The sequence below is a fragment of the Hibiscus syriacus genome, unplaced genomic scaffold (assembly GCF_006381635.1).
Source record: "Hibiscus syriacus cultivar Baekdansim isolate YM2019G1 unplaced genomic scaffold, ASM638163v2 tig00113725_pilon, whole genome shotgun sequence".
NCBI lineage: Eukaryota > Viridiplantae > Streptophyta > Magnoliopsida > Malvales > Malvaceae > Hibiscus > Hibiscus syriacus.
Window position 1 is genome coordinate 9,167,091 of NW_024063471.1, and position 20,254 is coordinate 9,187,344.

The following is a 20,254-nucleotide window of genomic DNA, read 5'->3' on the forward strand; positions in this document are numbered from 1 at the left end:
CGCAACCCATGCTTTGGGTTATTCAAACCAAATCTCAAGAAAAATAACATGCACATGCGAGAAATGAACAAATCAATGTAAAAAAAGATACTACCTTTTATTTCCTTTTCGAATCGTTTACAATAGCTTTGTCTTTGTATTTTTCGTGCTTTCCTCTGTATCTTGTATGTAAATCCGTGTCTTATAAAGGGGGAGGATTACATGTATTTATAGTGAAAAAAACTAACTATTTTTAGAATCCTATTAACAATAGAATCCTAATGCAATTAGACTCCTTGCTCGGTTGTTGCACGTTTGTTGGTGTGGTTGTTGCTTTAAAAGATATGGTGGTGGAAGAGTCATCTTAGGAGATGAACTCTTGCTAGTTCTATCTTCTAAGAAAATGGGTGTCTATAGCTGCCTCTCTTTGTCCTTTTTCGTGGAACGAAAAATAAGACAAAGATAAAAAGACACAAATTTTCGTTCAGTGGAGTTGAAGAATAACTCCTTGTCGAATTGAGTTGCGGATGGCTTCTCCGTCGCGAAGTCGAGTCCATCTTGAAATGATTTGAATCAGAATGTGGCTTCTCATTGTAGTCCACTTTGGTCTTCTTCTCGGTTTAAAGACCTTGGCTAAAAATTTGACTGGAAGGTAATCACTTGACTCCACAATGTGGTTGATATGCTCTCAAGCTAAATGAAAACGAACTCGAAAAGTCTTCGTTGACATATAGCTTTTCTCGACTTAAGCTATGCTAACGGAAAAAAGGCTTCTTGCTACTAAGGCACGGCTAACACAGATCTTCTTCTCAGCTTGAAAACCTCGATTGCAGCCGGACAATAGTGTGATTGAGGTGTCATCGAGCTGAATGGAATCGAACTCGACAATTTTCGTTGACAGATAGACCTTCTTGCCTTGAGCTATGATGTAAATTTGATTTACCTCTGAGTTGAATGTAATCGAACTCGAAGGTCTTTGATGATAGATAACCCTTCTTACCTTGAGTTATGCTGCAAATTATGTGTCTTGGAGCTAAACGTAGTCGAACTCGAAGGTTTTTGTTGACAGATAACCCTTCTTTGAGTTGGATATCATTCGTTGTGAAGTTGAAATCCAATCTAGATATGGATGTTGCTTGTGTACACGATTCCCCTTCGTCGTGAAGTTGAAACCGCGGGTGGCCCATTCGTCGTGGAGTTGAGCCTGGTAATTGGATATCCTTCATCGTGAAGTTGAAATCCAAGTGGGTAGTATTGTTCCGAGTCCAATATCCTCCGTCGTGAAGTTGAAATTGGCTCTGGAACTAGGAAATTATTTGTTGATAGCCAGCCGCCCCTTCGCTGTGAAGTTGAGCTTGTGTTGTCTCGAGTTCAATATCATTCGCTGTGAAGTTGAAATTGACTCTGAATAAAACTGAAAAGTTGTTTGTTGACAATCAGTCGCCCCTTCGTTATGAATTTGAGCATGTGTTGTCTTGAGTCCAATATCCCTCGCTGTGAAGTTAAAATTGGCTCTGAAACTGGGAAGCCCCTTCGTCGTGAAGTTGAGCCTCAAATGGTACGATATCCTCCATCGTGGAGTTGAAATCGTGGATGTGCAGGTATGATATCATCTGTTGTGGAGTTGAAATCATGGATGGCCCATTCGTCGTGAAGTTGAGACTTGACTTGAATATCCTTCGTCGTGAAGTTGAAATCCAAGTATTGTATATTGCGGGTGGACACGATTCACTTCGCCGTGAAGTTGAAACCGTGGATGACCCCTTTATTGTGAAGTTTGGCTTCGAGTTAAATATCCTCCGTCGTGAAGTTGAAATATACTCTCGAGCAAATTGTGTCGCTTTGAGTTCAATATCCTTCACCGCAAAGTTGAAATTGACTCTAGCTAAAACCTGAAAAAGTTATGCATATATGTGATGCTATGGATGCAATGCTCTTAGGTGTGCCTAAAATGCATATGCAACATATGTTATCTTAGGGCTCTGGAGAGAAATCTCGATCTCCAATTGCCTGTCTGGAATCTTGATTCTTGAATCTTCAAGTTCTGATCCCTGATCTTGAATTCTTCAAATGTTCAAATCTGATGTGTACATTCTATTTTTGATTTGAGAAATGCTTCTCGACCATCTCAAGTATGTGTCTGAGCTGAGTGTAACGGTTCAGATGATGCTTCAAGAGAAGTTGTCTCAAAAGAGATAAAATTCGTTTTAAGGGAAATGATCTCAAAGATATTTGTTGTTTCATGAAAAACGGTCTCAAGGGAAACAAAATTTTGTTTTAAGGGAAATAAATTTGAAGATTTTGTGTTTCAAGAGAAACTGTCTCAAGGGAGACAAAATTTGTTTTAGGAGAAATAAATTCAAAGATTTTGTTTCAAGGGAAACTGTCTCAAGAGAGATGAAATTTGTTTCAAGAGAAACTGTCTCAAGAGAGACAAAACTTAGTTCCAAAAGAAACTGTCTCAAGGGAGATGAAATTTGTTTTAAAAATATATATTCAAATATTTTGTTTCAAGGGAAACTTGGAAACTGTCTCAAGAGAGACAATGGTGAGCACGATTCCCTTCATCGTGAAGTTGAAACCATGGATGACCCCTTCGTTGTGAAATCGAGCCTTGGAATTGGATACCCTTCGTCGTGAACTTGAAACCGTGAATGACCCCTTCGTTGTGAAGTCGATCCTTGGAATTGGATATCCTTCGTCGTGAAGTTGAAATCCAAGTAAGTTGTATTGTTCCGAGTCCAATATCCTCCGCCGTGAAGTTAAAATTGGCTCTGGAACTGGGAAATTGTTTGTTGACAACCAGCCGTCCCTTCGTTGTGGAGTTGAACTTGTGTTGTCTCGAGTGACACGATATCCTCCGTCGTGGAGTTGAAATCGCAGGCGGCCCTTTCGTCGTGAAGTTGAGCCTTGACTTTAAAAGCTGCAAAAACTTATGTATACAAAAAATGATAAATGCGATGCTCTTAAGTATGTCTAAGATGCATGTAACATGAATTAGTTCTGTTTTATCCCTTGGATGGAGTCTCGTGCTTTGTGTACTTGTTCCTGCATGTGGAGGAAATGCCTTTAAAAGGTTTGATAATTTGCATCAGGATGTTGAATTCCCAAATATGCCCCAATATTCGATGTTGAATCTAAAAAAATGCCCCAACATTTGATGTTAAATCTTCAAAGATGCCCTCATTGTTCATGATTTCTTGCTTCAGCATGAGTTTTGTGTTTGAGAGGCACATGTCATTTACCAAGATCCACTCTAGAGAGATTGTCTTGTTTTGAAAAAAAATGTTTTTCTTTCTTTTTTATTTTCAAATTTCTGAAAATATCAAAAAAGAGTTTCGAAAAATGTTTAACCAAAAGTTTTGAAAATATTGCCCCTTTCACGATTTTACAATTGAGACAAATCATAAAACTAGAGTTCATTGGTTATCAAAGAATTAATTATATTGTTAATCATTCAATAAATTATAGCCGTATGACATGTGCCAAGATCAAATCTATTTTTGGGAAATGGTTAAGTAAGGAAATGATAAAAATGTCTCAGGTTATTGTGTTTGGTCAAAGGTTTGGCATTTTTGTTTATTTGATGCTCAAAAGTTTGATGGGGTATCTTGTATGCTCCTCTTAGTGGAAGTGTTCTCCGATTCCCAACTTTCATGGTCAAGCTCGGATTGTGTGATGCCTTATCAAGGAATTCGTGCGATCGCCTCAGCTGCCCAATTTTTGTATTCGAGCCGCCTTTTCAGGTTTTCAACTCGAATCCTCCTTTTGTTTCAAGACGTCATTCAGAATTTATGTCTTGAACCCTCCTTTGTTATTTTTCTCTATCATGCATTAATTACACTATTTTCTGCAAATAAAGATTAATCCTGATGGGCAGGATGAAATCTGAAGATAGTCTATTCTGTTCAGAAATCCATGTATGATTAGAAGGGACTTTTAAGGCAAGTAATGTAGGTCATGGTTCATGGTTATGAAAGAAATGGATAAAAGGCCCAAACAAGTGTTTAAGGGTGATTGAACCAATGATCAATTCATTCTGATGTTTTCAATCATATCTTGCTCAATTTGAATCTGCACGTATGTGTCTCTCTCTTGATGCTCTATGATCTTCGAGCGAAGTGATTCAGTGATTCGGAAATGATTGTGCTTGATCAATCTCATAGTTTGAATCTCGACGCGTCGTTTGAATCGAGAGAACCTTTGCATATGCATCTTGTTTTCTTTTTTTTCAATTTTCCTTTGTTTTTTCTCTTTTTATTTTCTCTTTACTTTTTTCTCTTTTTGTTCTGATTGAATCTTCACACTTGGCATTTGGTTCACCTTTCGGTATCTCATCTGAATCAATGTCTTCACTCATATGAGCAGATTTTCTCCACCTTACCCCCCAGTGTGGAGGGTGATCCTTGGTTAGGGTTGAATTAGAAGAAAAATACTATAGGCTCAAAAGAGGACACAGGGGATATATATTTTCTCTTATTGTGAAGGGATGAAGAAAGAAAGTCGTTCATTATTTCATACATGGAAGTCCTCACAGAAGAGGTATCCACAGGGGGATAGATTTTCATGATTAATTTTATTCATATGAAAACAGTGCAATTAATGCATGGTAGAATTATTTCGAGTAAATTCTTCTTTCTGCTTCTTGCCCCCAACATGTCTCAATGTTCATGCTTTCTGCGAGATGCCCCAAGTTGTGTCTTAGAAGAAGGCTCATGTTCAAATGAACAACTCAATGCCTTGGGTTTTAATGGCATAAAAATGTCAATTTTAAGTCTAAAAAGACAATGGTGTGACTTTATTTGACTCAAAGAAAGGTATGAGTGTATCAAAAAATAAAGGCAATGTTCAAAAGTTTCAAAGGGAGGTAATGTCAAAATTTGGTCTTTTTGGTAATGAACATGAGTTACTTTGGGTAAAGAATCAAGGTATTTTATTTTAGGGTTTGAGACAGGATAAGAAAGGTATAATCTTGACATATGTCAAAAATCTATAATTCCTTAAGAATTAAAAGAATCCTTAATTCATTTAATATTCGAAGAACTAAATATTAAAATTTGTTCAATTGCTCTACCTTAGAAAGTAGCATAAATTCAATCGTTTAAAAGATTAAGCAAACATGAAAGATCAAAGACGTGTTCAAACAAAACAATCCTCTAAGTGCAAATGATATATGCAATGTCCCCTTCTTCGGCTGTTCATGCCCCTAAAGCCATCATGTTTTGGATCTTGCACTTCAGTGCCTTACAGTTCTTAGAGGAATGTTTGGGGGTTCCTATGTGGTAACCGCAAACAGCTTCAACATCGTAGCCCTTAAGAGATGTGGACTCTTTTCTCAGATCATCCTGGCAGGCTTAGTCCTACAATTAACTGATCAAGCTCCCACTATACTGATTTCAGTTTTTTCTTTAATTGTTAATATATTGCTTCCATGTGGTGTTATGTGGTTAAAACCACTTCATCGAATCCTCTATGAATAAATTTCATGTTTATGAAAATGCTTAAAAATGAAATATAGATGCAAAATGCAAAATGCAAAAATACATGAAATGTTCGAGGCATTGATCCAAAAACATGTATGTTATTATAAATAATCTTTATTGGGACAAAAGTGTTTTATCCTTTAAGAGACAATAAACATATTTAAAGGTACATCCAGACTAAATCCTCTAGACCCGGAATATGTTGACTAGTCATTTGCCTTTGTCTGTCATTGGTTGAATACCCTGTCGAACTGCACCAGTTTCTCTGGCTGAACCGTGTTGAGCTGCTTTTTGTACTTGTTCTCAGAAATATCGAATGACTGCATTTCTGGCTTTAACTCTCTGTTGAGTCTGTTCCCTAACAGAAACACCATTGGAGCCTTCCGTCGATAGAAGCTATCTAAAGTTCATTTGTTTGTCTCTTGAATCTGTCCACAATGGCCTCTAACTCAGCTAGGGTTTCAACATCTTGTTCTTGTTGTCTCTGAAGGGACTTTCCCGGTCAGTAGCCTTTTTCTCATCTTGCCCCTGCAACCTTTGCCAAACCATTTTCGAAAAGTGGACTTTTGATGTGCTTGGTGTAAATCTTGGTCCATTCTGAGTCATTCACAATGCAACAGAGTGGTATACTCTTCGATTGTGGGCACCACGTCTTCTTGATTGAACGTGACAGATAGTTACCCTGTAGAGTGTCTCCCTTTTCCTTCTGAGTCTTTTCTGACCATAATCGGACCTCTGTGTTTTTTACCTCTTGTATTACAACCCCTTTGTCCATTAATGCAAATTATTTATGGTTAACGAACATGTTTTTGTGGATTAACACCTCTTTTGAATGATGTAAATGATAAAAAAAATGAAGTAAAAGAAAATAAAAGTTAAAGGAAAAAGGTTAGTAAGATAAGGATTATAGAAAAAAATTAATGAAAATAAAAAGTCATACACACATGATATCTACCCCACATGCTTATTATTCCTACCCGGACATGATCTCTATCCCGAAAGTTGATTTTGAAAAAGTCCTAACCACATAAATTTCTAGTTCACATGCTTTGAACAGAAAATAAAGTAGGAAATAATATCAAAGCAGCCTAGGGTTTGAAATGAGGTTTTGGGGTGGGCTCTAATTCCTTGTAGTCTCCCGGTGTAGGTTCTAAAAAACGGTACCCGAGTTCTCCTTGTCGGTGCCCCTTGGGCCTGTCAGACCCTTAGTCCTAACCCATTACAAGCTTGTGTGGACTAAGTTAAACTCGAGAGGAAACATTCTCTTATGCCTGCACGGTGAATAAATTCACACGAAGACATAAGGTATATGAATCCCGAAGGCTAATTGCTAGGCCCGCACGGTGAATAAATTCACACGAAGGCGTCGCTTTCACCCCCACTTAAAACGTGTTTGGAGCTCGGGTTTATAGCCTTAAGTGAAAAATAAGTTTGAAAAGCTGAAATCATTAGAAAACGGTCAGTACAACTATTTACTCGAAAAAATGATCAAAAGTAAGTAATAAGGATCGAAATGTTACCTTAAAATTTAAACTTACCCTTTTCGTTAAAAAGACAACTGGAAATTATCTTAGCCTGACTCACTTATCTGTGTCCCCAGCGGAGTCGCCAAGCTGTCGTAACCGTCTTTCGGTTGGGCCCCAGAATTGGGCTTCGACTTGAAATATGTGGATTGGAGTCGCCACCGACCATTTTAAAACGAATTTAGGTGGGTTAGACACCATCTTACCTGATATACGTTTTTACCAGAAATGTGTCGGGTTCGGGAGTCGGTTACGGTCAAGGAAGGATTAGCACCTTGAACCGCCCTTTCGGTACCAATTAATTTTCCGGTTGTCTTAGTTGCGAAAATTCGAAATTAAAATTAAAATTTAACAGACCCGATTCAAATTACTTACAATTGATTGATTTGAATGCCCTTAAAAGATAAAAACATTTAACTCGTAGCGGAGTATAAAATCGAATTAGGATAGCAAGTGTGCAAACGTGAGAATAATAAATAAAACAAGAAAAAATAGAAAATAACAAAACAGGTAAAAAAATAAACAAATTGAATAAAATATTAAAAAACAAAGACACAAATAAAAGGGAAAATATTAATGGAGTAAAAAAATAAAAAAAATAAAAGAAATTAAAAAGGAATAAAAATAATGTGTACATATAAAATAGTATTTACTAAAACAAATAAAAATAATAAATATATAATACTAAGTAAAACAAATAAAAAATAAATATATACATGATATTAAGAAAAAAATAATAGAAAAAAATAAAATAAAGTAAAAATATAATATATATAAATAAATAAAAATAAAAATAGAATATTAAGAAAAAATATATATAAAAACGTATAAAATATAATATTAAGAAAAAATATATATACATAGTAAATGGAGAAAAATTAATACATCTATACATATATATATATATATATATATATATATATATAATGATATAATATATATATAATAAAAATAATATAATATAAATAAAAAAGGAATATAGTAAATAAATAAAAATATATAATTAAAAATAAATATATAGGGGACGAAATTAATATAAAAGTAAAATTAAAGGATAAATTTCAAGGTAAATTAAAAATTAAGATTGACTTAAGGGGAATATTAAATAACTTAAAAAAAATAAACATACCTCATGAATAGATTTAGGTTCGAAACTTCAAAACCCTACCCCTTTTTGGTCATCGACGCAATCCACGCTTTGGGTTATTCAAACCAAATCTCAAGAAAAATAACATGCACATACGATAAATGAACGAATCAATGTAAAAAAATATACTACCTTTTATTTCCTTTTCGAATCGTTTACAATAGCTTTACCTTTGTATTGTTCGTGCTTTCCTCTGTATCTTGTATGTAAATCTATGTCTTACAAAGGAGAGGATTACATATATTTATAGTGAAAAAAACTAACTATTTTTAGAATCCTATTAATAATAGAATCGTAATGCAATTAGACTCTTTGCTCGGTTGTTGCACATTTGTTAGTATCGTTGCTTTAAAAGATATAGTAGTGGAAAAATCCTCTTAGGAGATAAACTCTTGCTAGTTCTATCTTTTAAAAAAATGAGTGTCTTCACAGTGTGGGTCTATATGTATGGGGCTATATTTCTGTTTAACATCAAGATTTACAAAACTAACAGTTCCAGAACTAACTTTGCCAAAAAAGTAAGGACATTGAGCAAGGACAACATTTCAACAACTCTAATCGTCCAGTTGGCAAAGACAACATTCATCAACGGCATCCTTAAAATAACATTCAGGCACTTCCGATGGCGGAGACAGCATCGCCACGCCCTTGAACTGTTTCAAATTGCATCATTCAGCCAGTTAAAGAAACTATCAGCCATGGTTAGCTGCATGCTAATCCTATTATAATCATCTGAACATGAAACATTGATACCATGGATAATCACCTTGTGCTGCATATACTTTTCTGTCACGGCTCTCAAATAGCTTCGTTTTCGATTCAGATGCAAGGCATGGATGGAAAGGACGCATTCCTTTAAGTCAATTGGTCTGTAGCCTGAGTGACATTGCAGTGACTTGCTCTGGAATACCAGTAAAAGAATAAGTTATCTTCTCAGAAGCATGAACAAACACAAAGAATTCCCCGGGTGATTATTGCTTCTTCTTTTACAAATGATCATTGTCATCTCTAGGAATATGAAACCTGGGTGTTAAAGTTTATCCCCTCAAATTAATTCGTTGCCCTTTTACGTAGTGGATATACATTCATGTAAACATCAAGCTTCGCCATACGATGAATTTTAATCTAATGGAAACTACAGTAACTGTAAAGCACAAAATTACCACAAGCTTTTTGGCATTTTTTATGATATTACCTACGCTGATCAAGTAATTTGCAGTGCCATAAATTAATAAAATGTGAACAAGGCAAACTGTTATACATCCAATCTTATGGTGCACAAACATCACAAAATATATGGATTTCTTACCCAAGGATGTGCGTTTGGTTGGATTATGAATCTTGAAAGAAAAATAGCTGCTGAAGCGACTATCGACGGTAAGAATCGTAGACATCCATAGTCCAGCAAGCTCAGCTCCGCTAGATAACAACTCAAAAATTCCAACTGCAATTCTTGATACTGTGGAGCACACAAAAGAATGCAGAATCAGTAAAAAGTAAAAAAAAAAAAAAACTATCAGCCTGTACAAATATAGGTATACTGGAAAAGTGTTCAGTGCCTACTTTGCATTTTCCCTGTGCAACTCTCATGATAAGTCTGCAAGCACAACGAAAGCATACCATGTACCTCACTTATTATCATTAAGCAAATCACATTGGGGGAGGGGAAAAGTATTAGAATAATTATAAAAGGAAAAGACAATAACATTTGGATAACATTCTTGCCTGAGGAAATTCCTAGTAGTGGGAGTACCAATTTTGAAATCCAACAATTTAAGAATGTCTTTCTCCATCTCAATCACCTGCAAATTGTCGAGCTTTAATATTTAAAATGTCCAAAAGACAACGAGAAAAAGAGAGGGAAGACGAAAATAAAGATGAAAGGAACGATGAGATGTAAATATACCTCTTCCTTGGTGTAAGCATTATCTGTTATGTAGCAAAAATCATCAATACCTGGTGGGGTGATCTCTTCGTACTTACTGTGTCATCGATGAATCATCAATTCAATAAGAAAACGAAATAAAATAAGAACAAAACTGGGTTAACGTGTTTACCAAGCAATAAGCATGCAAGAAACACCAAGGAGTTGCAATTTGTTCCGACTGACAGAATGAGCCGACAAGAATATGTCAATGTATGACACTGTAAGATAAAGGGTATCGGAAACAAGTTTGTACTCCTCGGTTACTTCCACCAACCATCCCATAAGAATTTCCCGCATATTCACTGTAATATGATCATTCTGCACCTTCTCTATGTAATCGGGCAATGGCCTCCTTTTCTCCTCAATCTGCATCGAATTTATCATTAGCCATTATTTTACTGTTATCATAAGAATGAAACAGAGTCCTTTCTATTTTCTTTTGGATCAAAATCTAAACCTTAAATCCCGGATTTTTTTTTTGAGTAGCCAAATAGGGCTGCTGATGAGATTCAAACATAGAATGTGCTAATGAACTATGTGCATCGATGCAGACACAAGGACAGGTACGGTAATTTTCAAAGTTATTTGGTATGAGTATAGCACGTAAATATAACTAAATTTCAAAATTAGTAATTACTATAAAATCACGTCATATCCAGTTTTTTACTTGCACTACTTTTGTTAAAATGAACAAATTTTGAATTTTCAATGTCCAATTGAGGCGTTTCAAGACTCACTAGAAAAGTAATTAAAAGACGATTCATACATAAGAAGACATCTCAATGCAGAAATACTCTAATCTCATTCGAAAATTCGTTGTAAGTCGGTGATATTCTAGACATCAAAATCAACTTCAATTTCTTATTTCAAATCATCTTTTTCTTTATTTTTTTAAGTTAAATCTAAAAAGTAACCTCGGATACAAGCATAAAGATCAAACATCATTCTTGATACAATCCCAGAAATCTATCCAACCTATTAACTAATTTTAACCATACCCTTTTAACATGAGACGTCCTGATACATACCTAAATTGTACTCGTACCATACTCATTTTTATCTTTGTATTAGGTACTTGAAACGGCATTGGATTACTGTACCCGTGCAACATAGCTAATGAATACTCAAACAATTCATGTCGGACATAACCAGATTTTTCAAATCAAATTTAATACCTAATTATCGTTGACACAAAAGCATCAAACTTGTTCAAATCAAAGAGATACATAGAAATTAGAATATGAGGGGGAAACTATTATTCGTAAATACCTCGAGAAAGTGGAGATGTAAATATATAGAAGATGAAAAAGAGCATTTCTTCAGATCGGAAAAGCTTCCTTCAATCACATCCCCAGGTTTTTGCTTGTTCTCTTTCAATTCACGTGTTGGCTTCTTATCGCTATCTCTATCTCTAAATCTCTCATTCTTGGATATGCAATTCGGGTTATGAACCGATCCGGTATCAATGGAGCAGGTGAGTTCACCTAGAACGACCCGTTTCTTGGCCGAGGAAGGCTGAAGAAGAAAAGAGTTAGTCGAGGAAGTTCGCTTCTTAGAAGGAGATGAAGAGGGCGTCGGTGGCACGCGGTTCTCTTGATCGACTTTCATTTTAGGTGATTTACTTGAAAGGATTCTTGGGGAATTTCATTTTTGATGATTTCCTTCTTAGAAGAGACTTTTATCAGTAGTAGTAAGAAAATGGAGATGGTACGGAGAGCGCCATTATATTATTTTGAAATGGCTTTTCCCGCCTGTTAATGACGGTTTAATGGTTTGATTTGCTACCCCTGCTTTACAATCACACTCTGCGAGTAATACAAACAAGTTAATTGTACATCGGTGAGATAACGAATTTTTTAGAGGATTATTACATTTTTTTAGTATTTAAATTGTATCTTAAAAAGCGGTTTGGTATTTAAAAATTTTCTTCTTTAAAAATATGTGTTTAAAATTTTTTTCGTTATACTTTTATATGCATAAGTTTAACTGTCGTTAAAAAATTAATATCCAATTAGAACGCGACACATATTGATATTTTATTTTCTGATTTTTTCTTTAGATTCAAATATAAAATAAAAAACAAATAACATACTCTTAATTTTGTTTTACTCTATTCCTCCCTCTCTCAAATTGTTTATCTCCTCTTTCCTCCTGTTGTGGAATGAGAAATAAGAAGAAGAAATTATCAAAGAATAGAGAATTTTGGAAAGAGAAGAAGGGAGATTACAGAAAACGTATTCTCATTCATTCAAATCATAAAAGGAAATGTGCTTCCCATGAGGTATTATTTAGTTACAATTCATACTGGTAAATCTAACAAAGCCAGCTGGCAATTCTTATAACTGAATGCTTAACAAACTGATTCCTTTTTCTTTTGTATTTCAGGTATTGGGCCGCTCCATCTCGCCCCAAACCTCCTTGGCCTGCCTCCACATCAACAGGTAAGTCAAATTTCACTCGTGCTTTAATCCCTTTTCTGATTTCAATCCCCAATCTACTCTCGTGAATCCCTAATCCTTCATCCTTCAAAATCCCTAACCCTCTTTTCTCCATTCCCAAATCCTTTTCGTTCCTCCGTTCTTCATCTTCTTCTCTAACTATAATAATACCCGCCCCACGAGATGAGCCTTGTCCCCAAGGATCAAACAAAGAAAACTGGCCACACAGAAACGAATAATCTTCCCAGGTATTATTCGATTCATCCAAGTTTTCCCATTGAACCAAAAGCTGAGTGATTGGCTTTCCATTTCTATTCACGTTACGTCTTCCCATAAATTTTAAGGGTTTAATCTGTAACTGACCATCATCGTTTATTGCAGGAGGATCTGTAGCAGTCACCGATGAATCTCCAATGAATCTCTTTAAAAGGCTTACGTGAAATACAGGATGGAGTCTCGAAGAATCAGGTAAGGCCAACGGATAAGCCACCTCACCTATTTTTTCAAGTATTTTGAATGGTCCATAATATTTTACTGCTAACTTGAGATTTTTTCGCAAGGCAATTGAAGATTGTCTATACGGCTGCAACTTCAGGTACACCAATTCTCCAATTTGAAAAACCCTTTCTGATATATTTTTATCAGCCTGTTGCTTCATTCTGTTACTGCCTACTTCTAATTGATCCTTGACCATTTGCCTTATATGCTCCCTGTTAGACATAATTTCACTCACTGACTGAACTGTAGTATCCATTGGCCAAACCATAATAGGTGGTTTGTACCCATATAAAGCCTGAAAGGGAGTTAATTTTAAAGCAGTATGGTAAGTGGTGTTGTACCACCATTCTGCCTGAGGGAGCCATTTAGCCCAATGTCTAGGCTGAAAAAAACAAATGCCCCTTAAATACTGCTATAAACACTGATTGACTCTCTCTGTTTGTCCATCCATTTCTGGATGATAAGCAGTGCTGAACAGTGTCATTGTCCCTAATTATTTCATCAATTCTTTCCAAAACAAACTAGTAAAGGTCTTATCTCTGTCAGAGATAACCATTTTAGGCTGGCCATGTAGTTTATAAACATTGTCTAGGTAGAGTTTAGCAACCTCTACAGCAGAATAAGGATGAGCTAAGGACAAAAAATGACTGTATTTGGTAAATTTATCCACAATTACCAAAATACAATTTTTCTTGAATGATGTAGGCAAACCCTCAATAAAATCCATAGTAATTATTTCCCATGCTTGATTAGGAATATGTAGGGGCTGTAGCAAACCAGGTTTTGCCACATGTTCCACCTTAGTTTGCTGACAAACTTCACAACACCTCACATAAGTAGCAACCATAGCTTTAAGATTTGGCCAATAAAAATTTGACCTAATCCTATAATATGTAGCCTGTGCCCCTGAATGTCCACCCTGAGGAGAATCATGCAAAGTATGTATAACTTTCAACCTAAGGCTTCCATTAGCTCCAATATAAACTCTCCCATCATATCTGAGAACAGCCTTAGCATATTTCCATTTATTGTCAGCAGCAGAATTAATAGTTAAAATGGAAATCCAATTTTGAGCTAGAGAATCATCCTTATAGCTTTCCTCAATCTCTTGAACCCAAGTAGGCACCAAAACTGTCACTCCCATAATCAAACAAGAAGCTTGATCCTCCCATGTTCTAGATAAAGCATCATCAACTACATTTGATTTCCCCTTTCTATACTGAATAGTGTAGTCTAAACCCAATAACTTTGTCAACCCTTTCTTCTGGATGGTAGTAATCAGCTTCTGCTCCAAAAGATATTTCAAGGGCTCATGGTCAGTTTTAATAACAAATGGTATGCTTTCCAAATAATGTCTCCATTTAGAAACATCCAAGAGAATAGCAAGATATTCTCTTTCATAAATAGACAGGTCTGAGTGTGTAGGGCTTAAAGCTTTACTCAAATAGGTAATAGGTCTTCCCTCTTGTGAAAGAACAACTCCTATACCCCCAGAGCTAGCATCTGTTTCCAGATAAAAAGTCTTTGAAAAATCTGGTAATGCCAAAACTGGAGCAGAGCACATAGCTTTCTTAAGATCCTCAAAAGCAGTATAAGCAGGAGAAGTCCATTAAAACCCATCATTTTTTAACGTCTGTGTCAATGGTCTGCTAATAATGCCATAATTCTTAATAAATCTCCTGTAGTATCCTGTTAGGCCAAGAAATCCTCTAAGAGATTTAAGGGATTTAGGTTTAGGCCAAGTATGCATTGCTTCCACCTTACTAGGGTCTGTAGATATCCCTGTAGCAGAGATAATAAGGCCCAGATACTCCACTTTAGCCTGTCCAAAAAAACATTTGGAGAGTTTTATAAATAATTGATTCTTTTGCAAAACTTCCAATACTAACTGTAAATGTTCAACATGGTCAGCCATACTACTGCTGTACACCAATATATCATCAAAGAAAACCAAAACAAATTTTCTAAGGAAAGAATTAAAAAAGTCATTTATAAGTGCCTGGAATGTAGTAGGAAAATTAGTAAGGCCAAAAGGCATCACCTTAAATTCATAATAGCCTTGATGTGTTCTAAATGCAGTCTTGTAAATGTCTTCTGGTTTAATTCTAATATGCCAATAACCTGACCTCATATCAATTTTTGAAAAGTAAACTGCCCCATGTAGCTCATCCAATAAATCCTCCACTATAGGAATAGGAAATTTGTCCTTAATAGTCATACTATTAAGTTGTCTGTAATCTACACAAAACCTCCAAGTGCCATCCTTCTTTTTAATAAGAAGGCAGGGAGAGGCAAAGGGGCTTCTACTAGGTTGAATGACAGAAGAATAAAGCATTGTAGTGATCTATCTTTCAACCTCAGCCTTCTGATTGTGAGGAAATCTGTAAGGCCGTAAATTAACTGGTGTGGCAGTAGATTTAAGTGGAATGGCATGATCATGAGACCTCTGGGGAGGTAGCCCTTCAGGTTCTGCAAAAACTAAGCTATATTTCTCCAAGATATGTTGAAGTTCCATAGGAATAGCAAAAGAACTTCCTGCCATAGTAAATAGGATAATATGCCCTAAAATATCAGAATCCCCTGCACTCATTTTAAGTAATGTAGCCCCTGAAATTTGCTGTAGTTCAGTTGAGGGCTGCTATCCTTGAATACAAATCTGCTACCCTTCATGATCAAAACTTAAAGTCATATGATTGAAGTCCATTAATATTGGACTGAATAACTTCATCCAATCTACTCCTAAAACCATGTCACTCCCACCCAGTTTAAGCAACCTAAAATCATGTAAAAAAGTATGTCCCTGTATTTGCTACTCTACTTTATTGCATCTAGCAGTACTGAATAGTTGTTGGCCATTAGCCACAGTAATAGCCAAAGGATAAGGAGTAATAATCTGAATCCCAGCATCAGCCCATTTAGGAGTTAAAAACCTATGTGTTCTGCCACTGTCAATGAGGATACTCAATGGTTTCCCTTGAATAGTACCCTGGATTCTCAATGTAGTATGACCAATAGAGCCAGTAATAGCATTCATAGAGATTTCTAAAGTTTCTTGTTCTGTTTGTAGAGTCTGATCCGAATCTGTAGGAAAAATTTCCACTGAATGAGTATCCACTTCTTCTGTAATCATGTTCAACTGTCTATTTTTACATTGATGACCTGGAAGATACTTCTCACCACATTTAAAACAAAGATTATTCTTCCTTCTATGCTCCATAAGACTCTGTTTAGGAGTTGCTACTGCTGTAGGTTTTGTATTAACTGGCAGTGCAGATGGTTTAGAAATAGTACTGGGGTTTGGGTAGGGTGGGACTTTAAAAGAAGGCCTCAACCTTCTGTTTTTAAACTCTACAGATAATTCATAGAGTTTAGCTTGCTTACATACTTCAAATAAATTATTAGGATCTAAAGCCTTGACCCTATGTTTAATATCATCTCCGAGTCCACTAATAAAGAGTGACACAAAAAATTCCTCAGTCAAAGTAGGATTCTGCAAAAGCATATGAGGTTGTAACTCCTCAAACTTCTCCGGATAATCCTCTACAGACCCTTTCTGAGTCAATTTAGTAAATTCTTCAACAATATCAGAAAAACATCTATCACTAAATCTATGACAGAGATCAGCTTCAAACTCATGCCATGTAACATGGTGTTTTTGCATAATATACCCATCAAACCATATTTCTGCCTTGCCTGTTAAGTACATAGTAGCTACCTTCACTCTCTGCTCAACAGGAACACCACAAATAGAAAAGTACTTATGGAATTTCTGAATCCACCCCCTCGGATTAACTCATTCGAAAAAATGCAGTTCAATTTTAGGTCTATGCCACATATTCCCTGTACTGCTAAATGAACCCCCTGGTCCCTTGTTTTCAGCTACCATTCCCATCATATTAGGTCTATTGTTACTGTTTTCACCTATCAGATTTTCAGGCCTAGAACAGTTCTTAATGGCCAAACAAGCATCAGGTTTATCTTTCAAAATCCCAGGTTCATCTGTTTTATAAGTGAATCTTGATTTATCTTTCACTACAGTCACCAAAACTGGATTTTCTCCCCATTTTTAGAGTTATTAGGAGTTTGTACCTGTTCCCCAGCAGGTTGTTCATTTTCATCTGTTCTGCCTGTTAAGATCTTTAATAGTTCTTCAACATAGCCCTGATTAGTAGTCATCCTCGACTCCATTGCAATAATTTTGTTTTCTTGCATTTCCCACCATTTAGGTGGACTCGTCTCGTCCTGTCCTTTCTTTACTAACGCTGTTAAATCTTCCATTTGCTTTTGCAGGCCTGAAAGATCGACTTCAGTCATGGACTGATTCTTCTTTGCCATGCTCAATATTTTGCCAGAACCGAGGCTCTCGATACCAATTTGTTGTGGAATGAGAAATAAGAAGAAGAAATTATCAAAGAATAGAGAATTTTGGAAAGAGAAGAAGGGGGATTACAGAAAACGTATTCTCATTCATTCAAATCATAAAAGGAAATGTGCTCCCCATGAGGTAATATTTAGTTACAATTCATACTGGTAAATCTAACAAAGCCAGATGGCAATTCTTATAACTGAATGCTTAACAAACTGATTCCTTTTTCTTTTGTATTTCAGGTACTGGGCCGCTCCATCTTGCCCCAAACCTCCTTGGCCTTTCTCCACATCATCAGGTAAGTTAAATTTCCCTCGTGCTTTAATCCCTTTTCTGATTTCAATCCCCAATCTACTCTTGTGAATCCCTAATCTTTCATCCTCCAAAATCCCTAACCCTCATTTCTCCATTCCCAAATCTTGTTCGTTCCTCCGTTCTTCATCTTCTTCTCCAACTATAACACCTCCTTTCACTCTCAATTTTCCTCTTACTCATAATCGTTTCAATAATTTATTATTGTTAGAGTAAGGTTTAGATTGTCTAAAAGGATTAGGCTTACATTATCTTTATGATTTTCTTCTTTCAAATTGAGTGTCGAAAACAAAATAAAAAAAATCTAACTTTGATATTTGAAAAAACCCTTAAATGGTTTACGGTTTTGATTGAAAAAAAACAAATTGAACAAGCACCTAGGATTGAAAAAACCTATACTTGATTGAGTGGTTAGATTGCGATGAAAGAAACCTAACTGTAGAAAATGAAGAAAATTTAAGTTAAATTTTTTCAAAGATAAAATTTGAGTATTTACATTGCTTGAGTTGTCAATTACGTTTTTGCCTTCTTGTAACTTAAATTAAAATCTAAGGCGTAAATTTTGACGCGTTAGCGTGGAGTTCAAACATAAGCATTACTTTTCTATTGTTGGAGAATATATTGACGAAGATCTAAGGTGTATACATTTTTGGAAAATATAAATATAGATTATGTTAATATTGTGCTTATAAATAGATTATGTTAATATGTGTAGACATAAGATTAATGAGTTTGTGCTTATTGGGATTAATAAGATTTTGTTAACATTGTTGTTTGTGAAGAAAACTTGGCTTGAAGAATGCGTGCATAAACGAATAAAGTGTAAACTAATAAAGTAATAAACTACTAACTTAATGAACTACTAAAGTAAAGAACAGGAAAATACTAAATTAATAAAGCAATGAACACATTAATTTTTTTGTTTCATTAAAAACAGTAAATTCTTAAACTAATAAAATACAACACAAGATTAAACTAATTTTACAAGATTAAACTAATAAAGTACTAAACTGATACAGTCTAAATTAATAAACGAATAATTCACCAAAAAAAAAAAACGAATAAAGACTTTAACTTGAACGAAAAAAAAAGTAATAAACAGTTCAACTTTATTTCATAACCTAACAGAAAAATCATAAACTTATAAAACAATGATTCGAGTTAACATGTTTGTTTAATAAAACAATAATCATTCCTTAACATATATATTAACTCTTTCTGTTCATAAAATATTAATGACATATTAACAATATATATTAATTGATGCAATCTAAACTAATAAAATAATGAAAACTTTAGTTTTAACTAAAAATAATGAACACTTTAACTTTGTTTAATAATTTCATTAAGAAACAGTAAAGTCCTAAACTAATAAAATAATGATGTAAGATAACATTTAAATTAAGTTTCATTAATAAACAATAACCATTCCTTAGTATATTTGTTTTGTATTTATTTGAGACAATAAATATTGTCAGTGGGTCATATGCTAACAGTGGACCTAATGATGTTAGTGTTCGTAATACTGCCAGTGAACCTGACAATAGTCCAAATGTTAGCAGTAGACCTAATATAGTAGTAGATGAGATTATTTATGATGAGTAAAATTGTACTGATGTGAATAATATTGGGTCAGATTAGGTAGAATGCGATAATTTATTATTTGATAATGAAGAGGAGATAGTTACAATTAAAAATAAGCTAAGGCTATGTCAAAAATAAAAAATAAAAAAATAGAATTGTAACTGTAAAAAACTTAAGAGATGTTGAAAAGGAGGAAAAAGTTGATATGAATAGGAGGGGAGTGTATATGCTTTTGCCAATGAAAATAAAGAAGCTTTAAGGGGGTTTTGATAGTGGAGAGGAAATTGATTACTTAGACTCTTCTGAAGTTGGTAGCTATGAGACCAATTTTGATGATGATCTTGTTTGTAAGAAGAGTGGTCAAGTGTTTTTTGATGCTTCAACTGTTGAACCAAACCTCTAGGTGGGAATGATATTTGAATCTCAACAACATTTTAAAGATGTCCTTTATGCTTATGCAATAGCTAATTGTTTTAGTTTTAGGCTTGTTTCAAATAAAAAAGAGAAAATTAGGATTGAGTGTAAGGGAAATGGGTGTCCTTTTGTTATACGTTCGTTCCGGGATAAATTTGATGGATATTTCAAGATAAAGACATCAGTGACTGAGCACAAGTGTTCTATGACTTTCAAGAACAAAAGAGTAAATTATAAGTTGGTAGGGAAACACTTTCTTTCTAAGTTTAGGATTGTACCTAACTTAAAAATTGTAGAAATGCAAAGGTTTGGTAGGTAGGAGCTCAAAGTTGACTTATGAAGTATGCACGCTTAAAATCTAGGAAATAGGCTTTAGAAACTATCACAATAGTGCTGTGTTTGAGTTTGATAGACTGTTTGATTATGTTTTTAATTTGAGGAGTAGTGGTGTAATACCCCAAATTTTGGTTAGTGACTAAAATATAATTTTTAGAAGTTTAATAATCAAAGTATAATAGTGGGAAAGTTCAGGGACCTAAGTGGTGATTTTTCCAAAATAATTTTTATTCTATAGATAGATAGT

At 34.9% G+C, this 20,254-nt stretch overlaps 1 protein-coding gene across 1 annotated transcript; it reads right to left on the reverse strand.

The window, feature by feature from the left end:
* Positions 1 to 8,565: 8,565 nt before the first annotated feature.
* Positions 8,566 to 11,690, reverse strand: LOC120187465 (cyclin-A3-1-like). Its single transcript, XM_039191172.1, has 8 exons — positions 11,329 to 11,690; positions 10,190 to 10,425; positions 10,039 to 10,114; positions 9,858 to 9,934; positions 9,696 to 9,729; positions 9,442 to 9,591; positions 8,899 to 9,033; positions 8,566 to 8,785 (listed from the first exon to the last, which is right to left on the reverse strand). The coding sequence occupies exons 1-8, from the start codon at positions 11,665 to 11,667 to the stop codon at positions 8,687 to 8,689; spliced, it is 1,146 nt and encodes a 381-aa protein (XP_039047103.1). The 5' UTR covers positions 11,668 to 11,690; the 3' UTR covers positions 8,566 to 8,686.
* Positions 11,691 to 20,254: the final 8,564 nt, after the last annotated feature.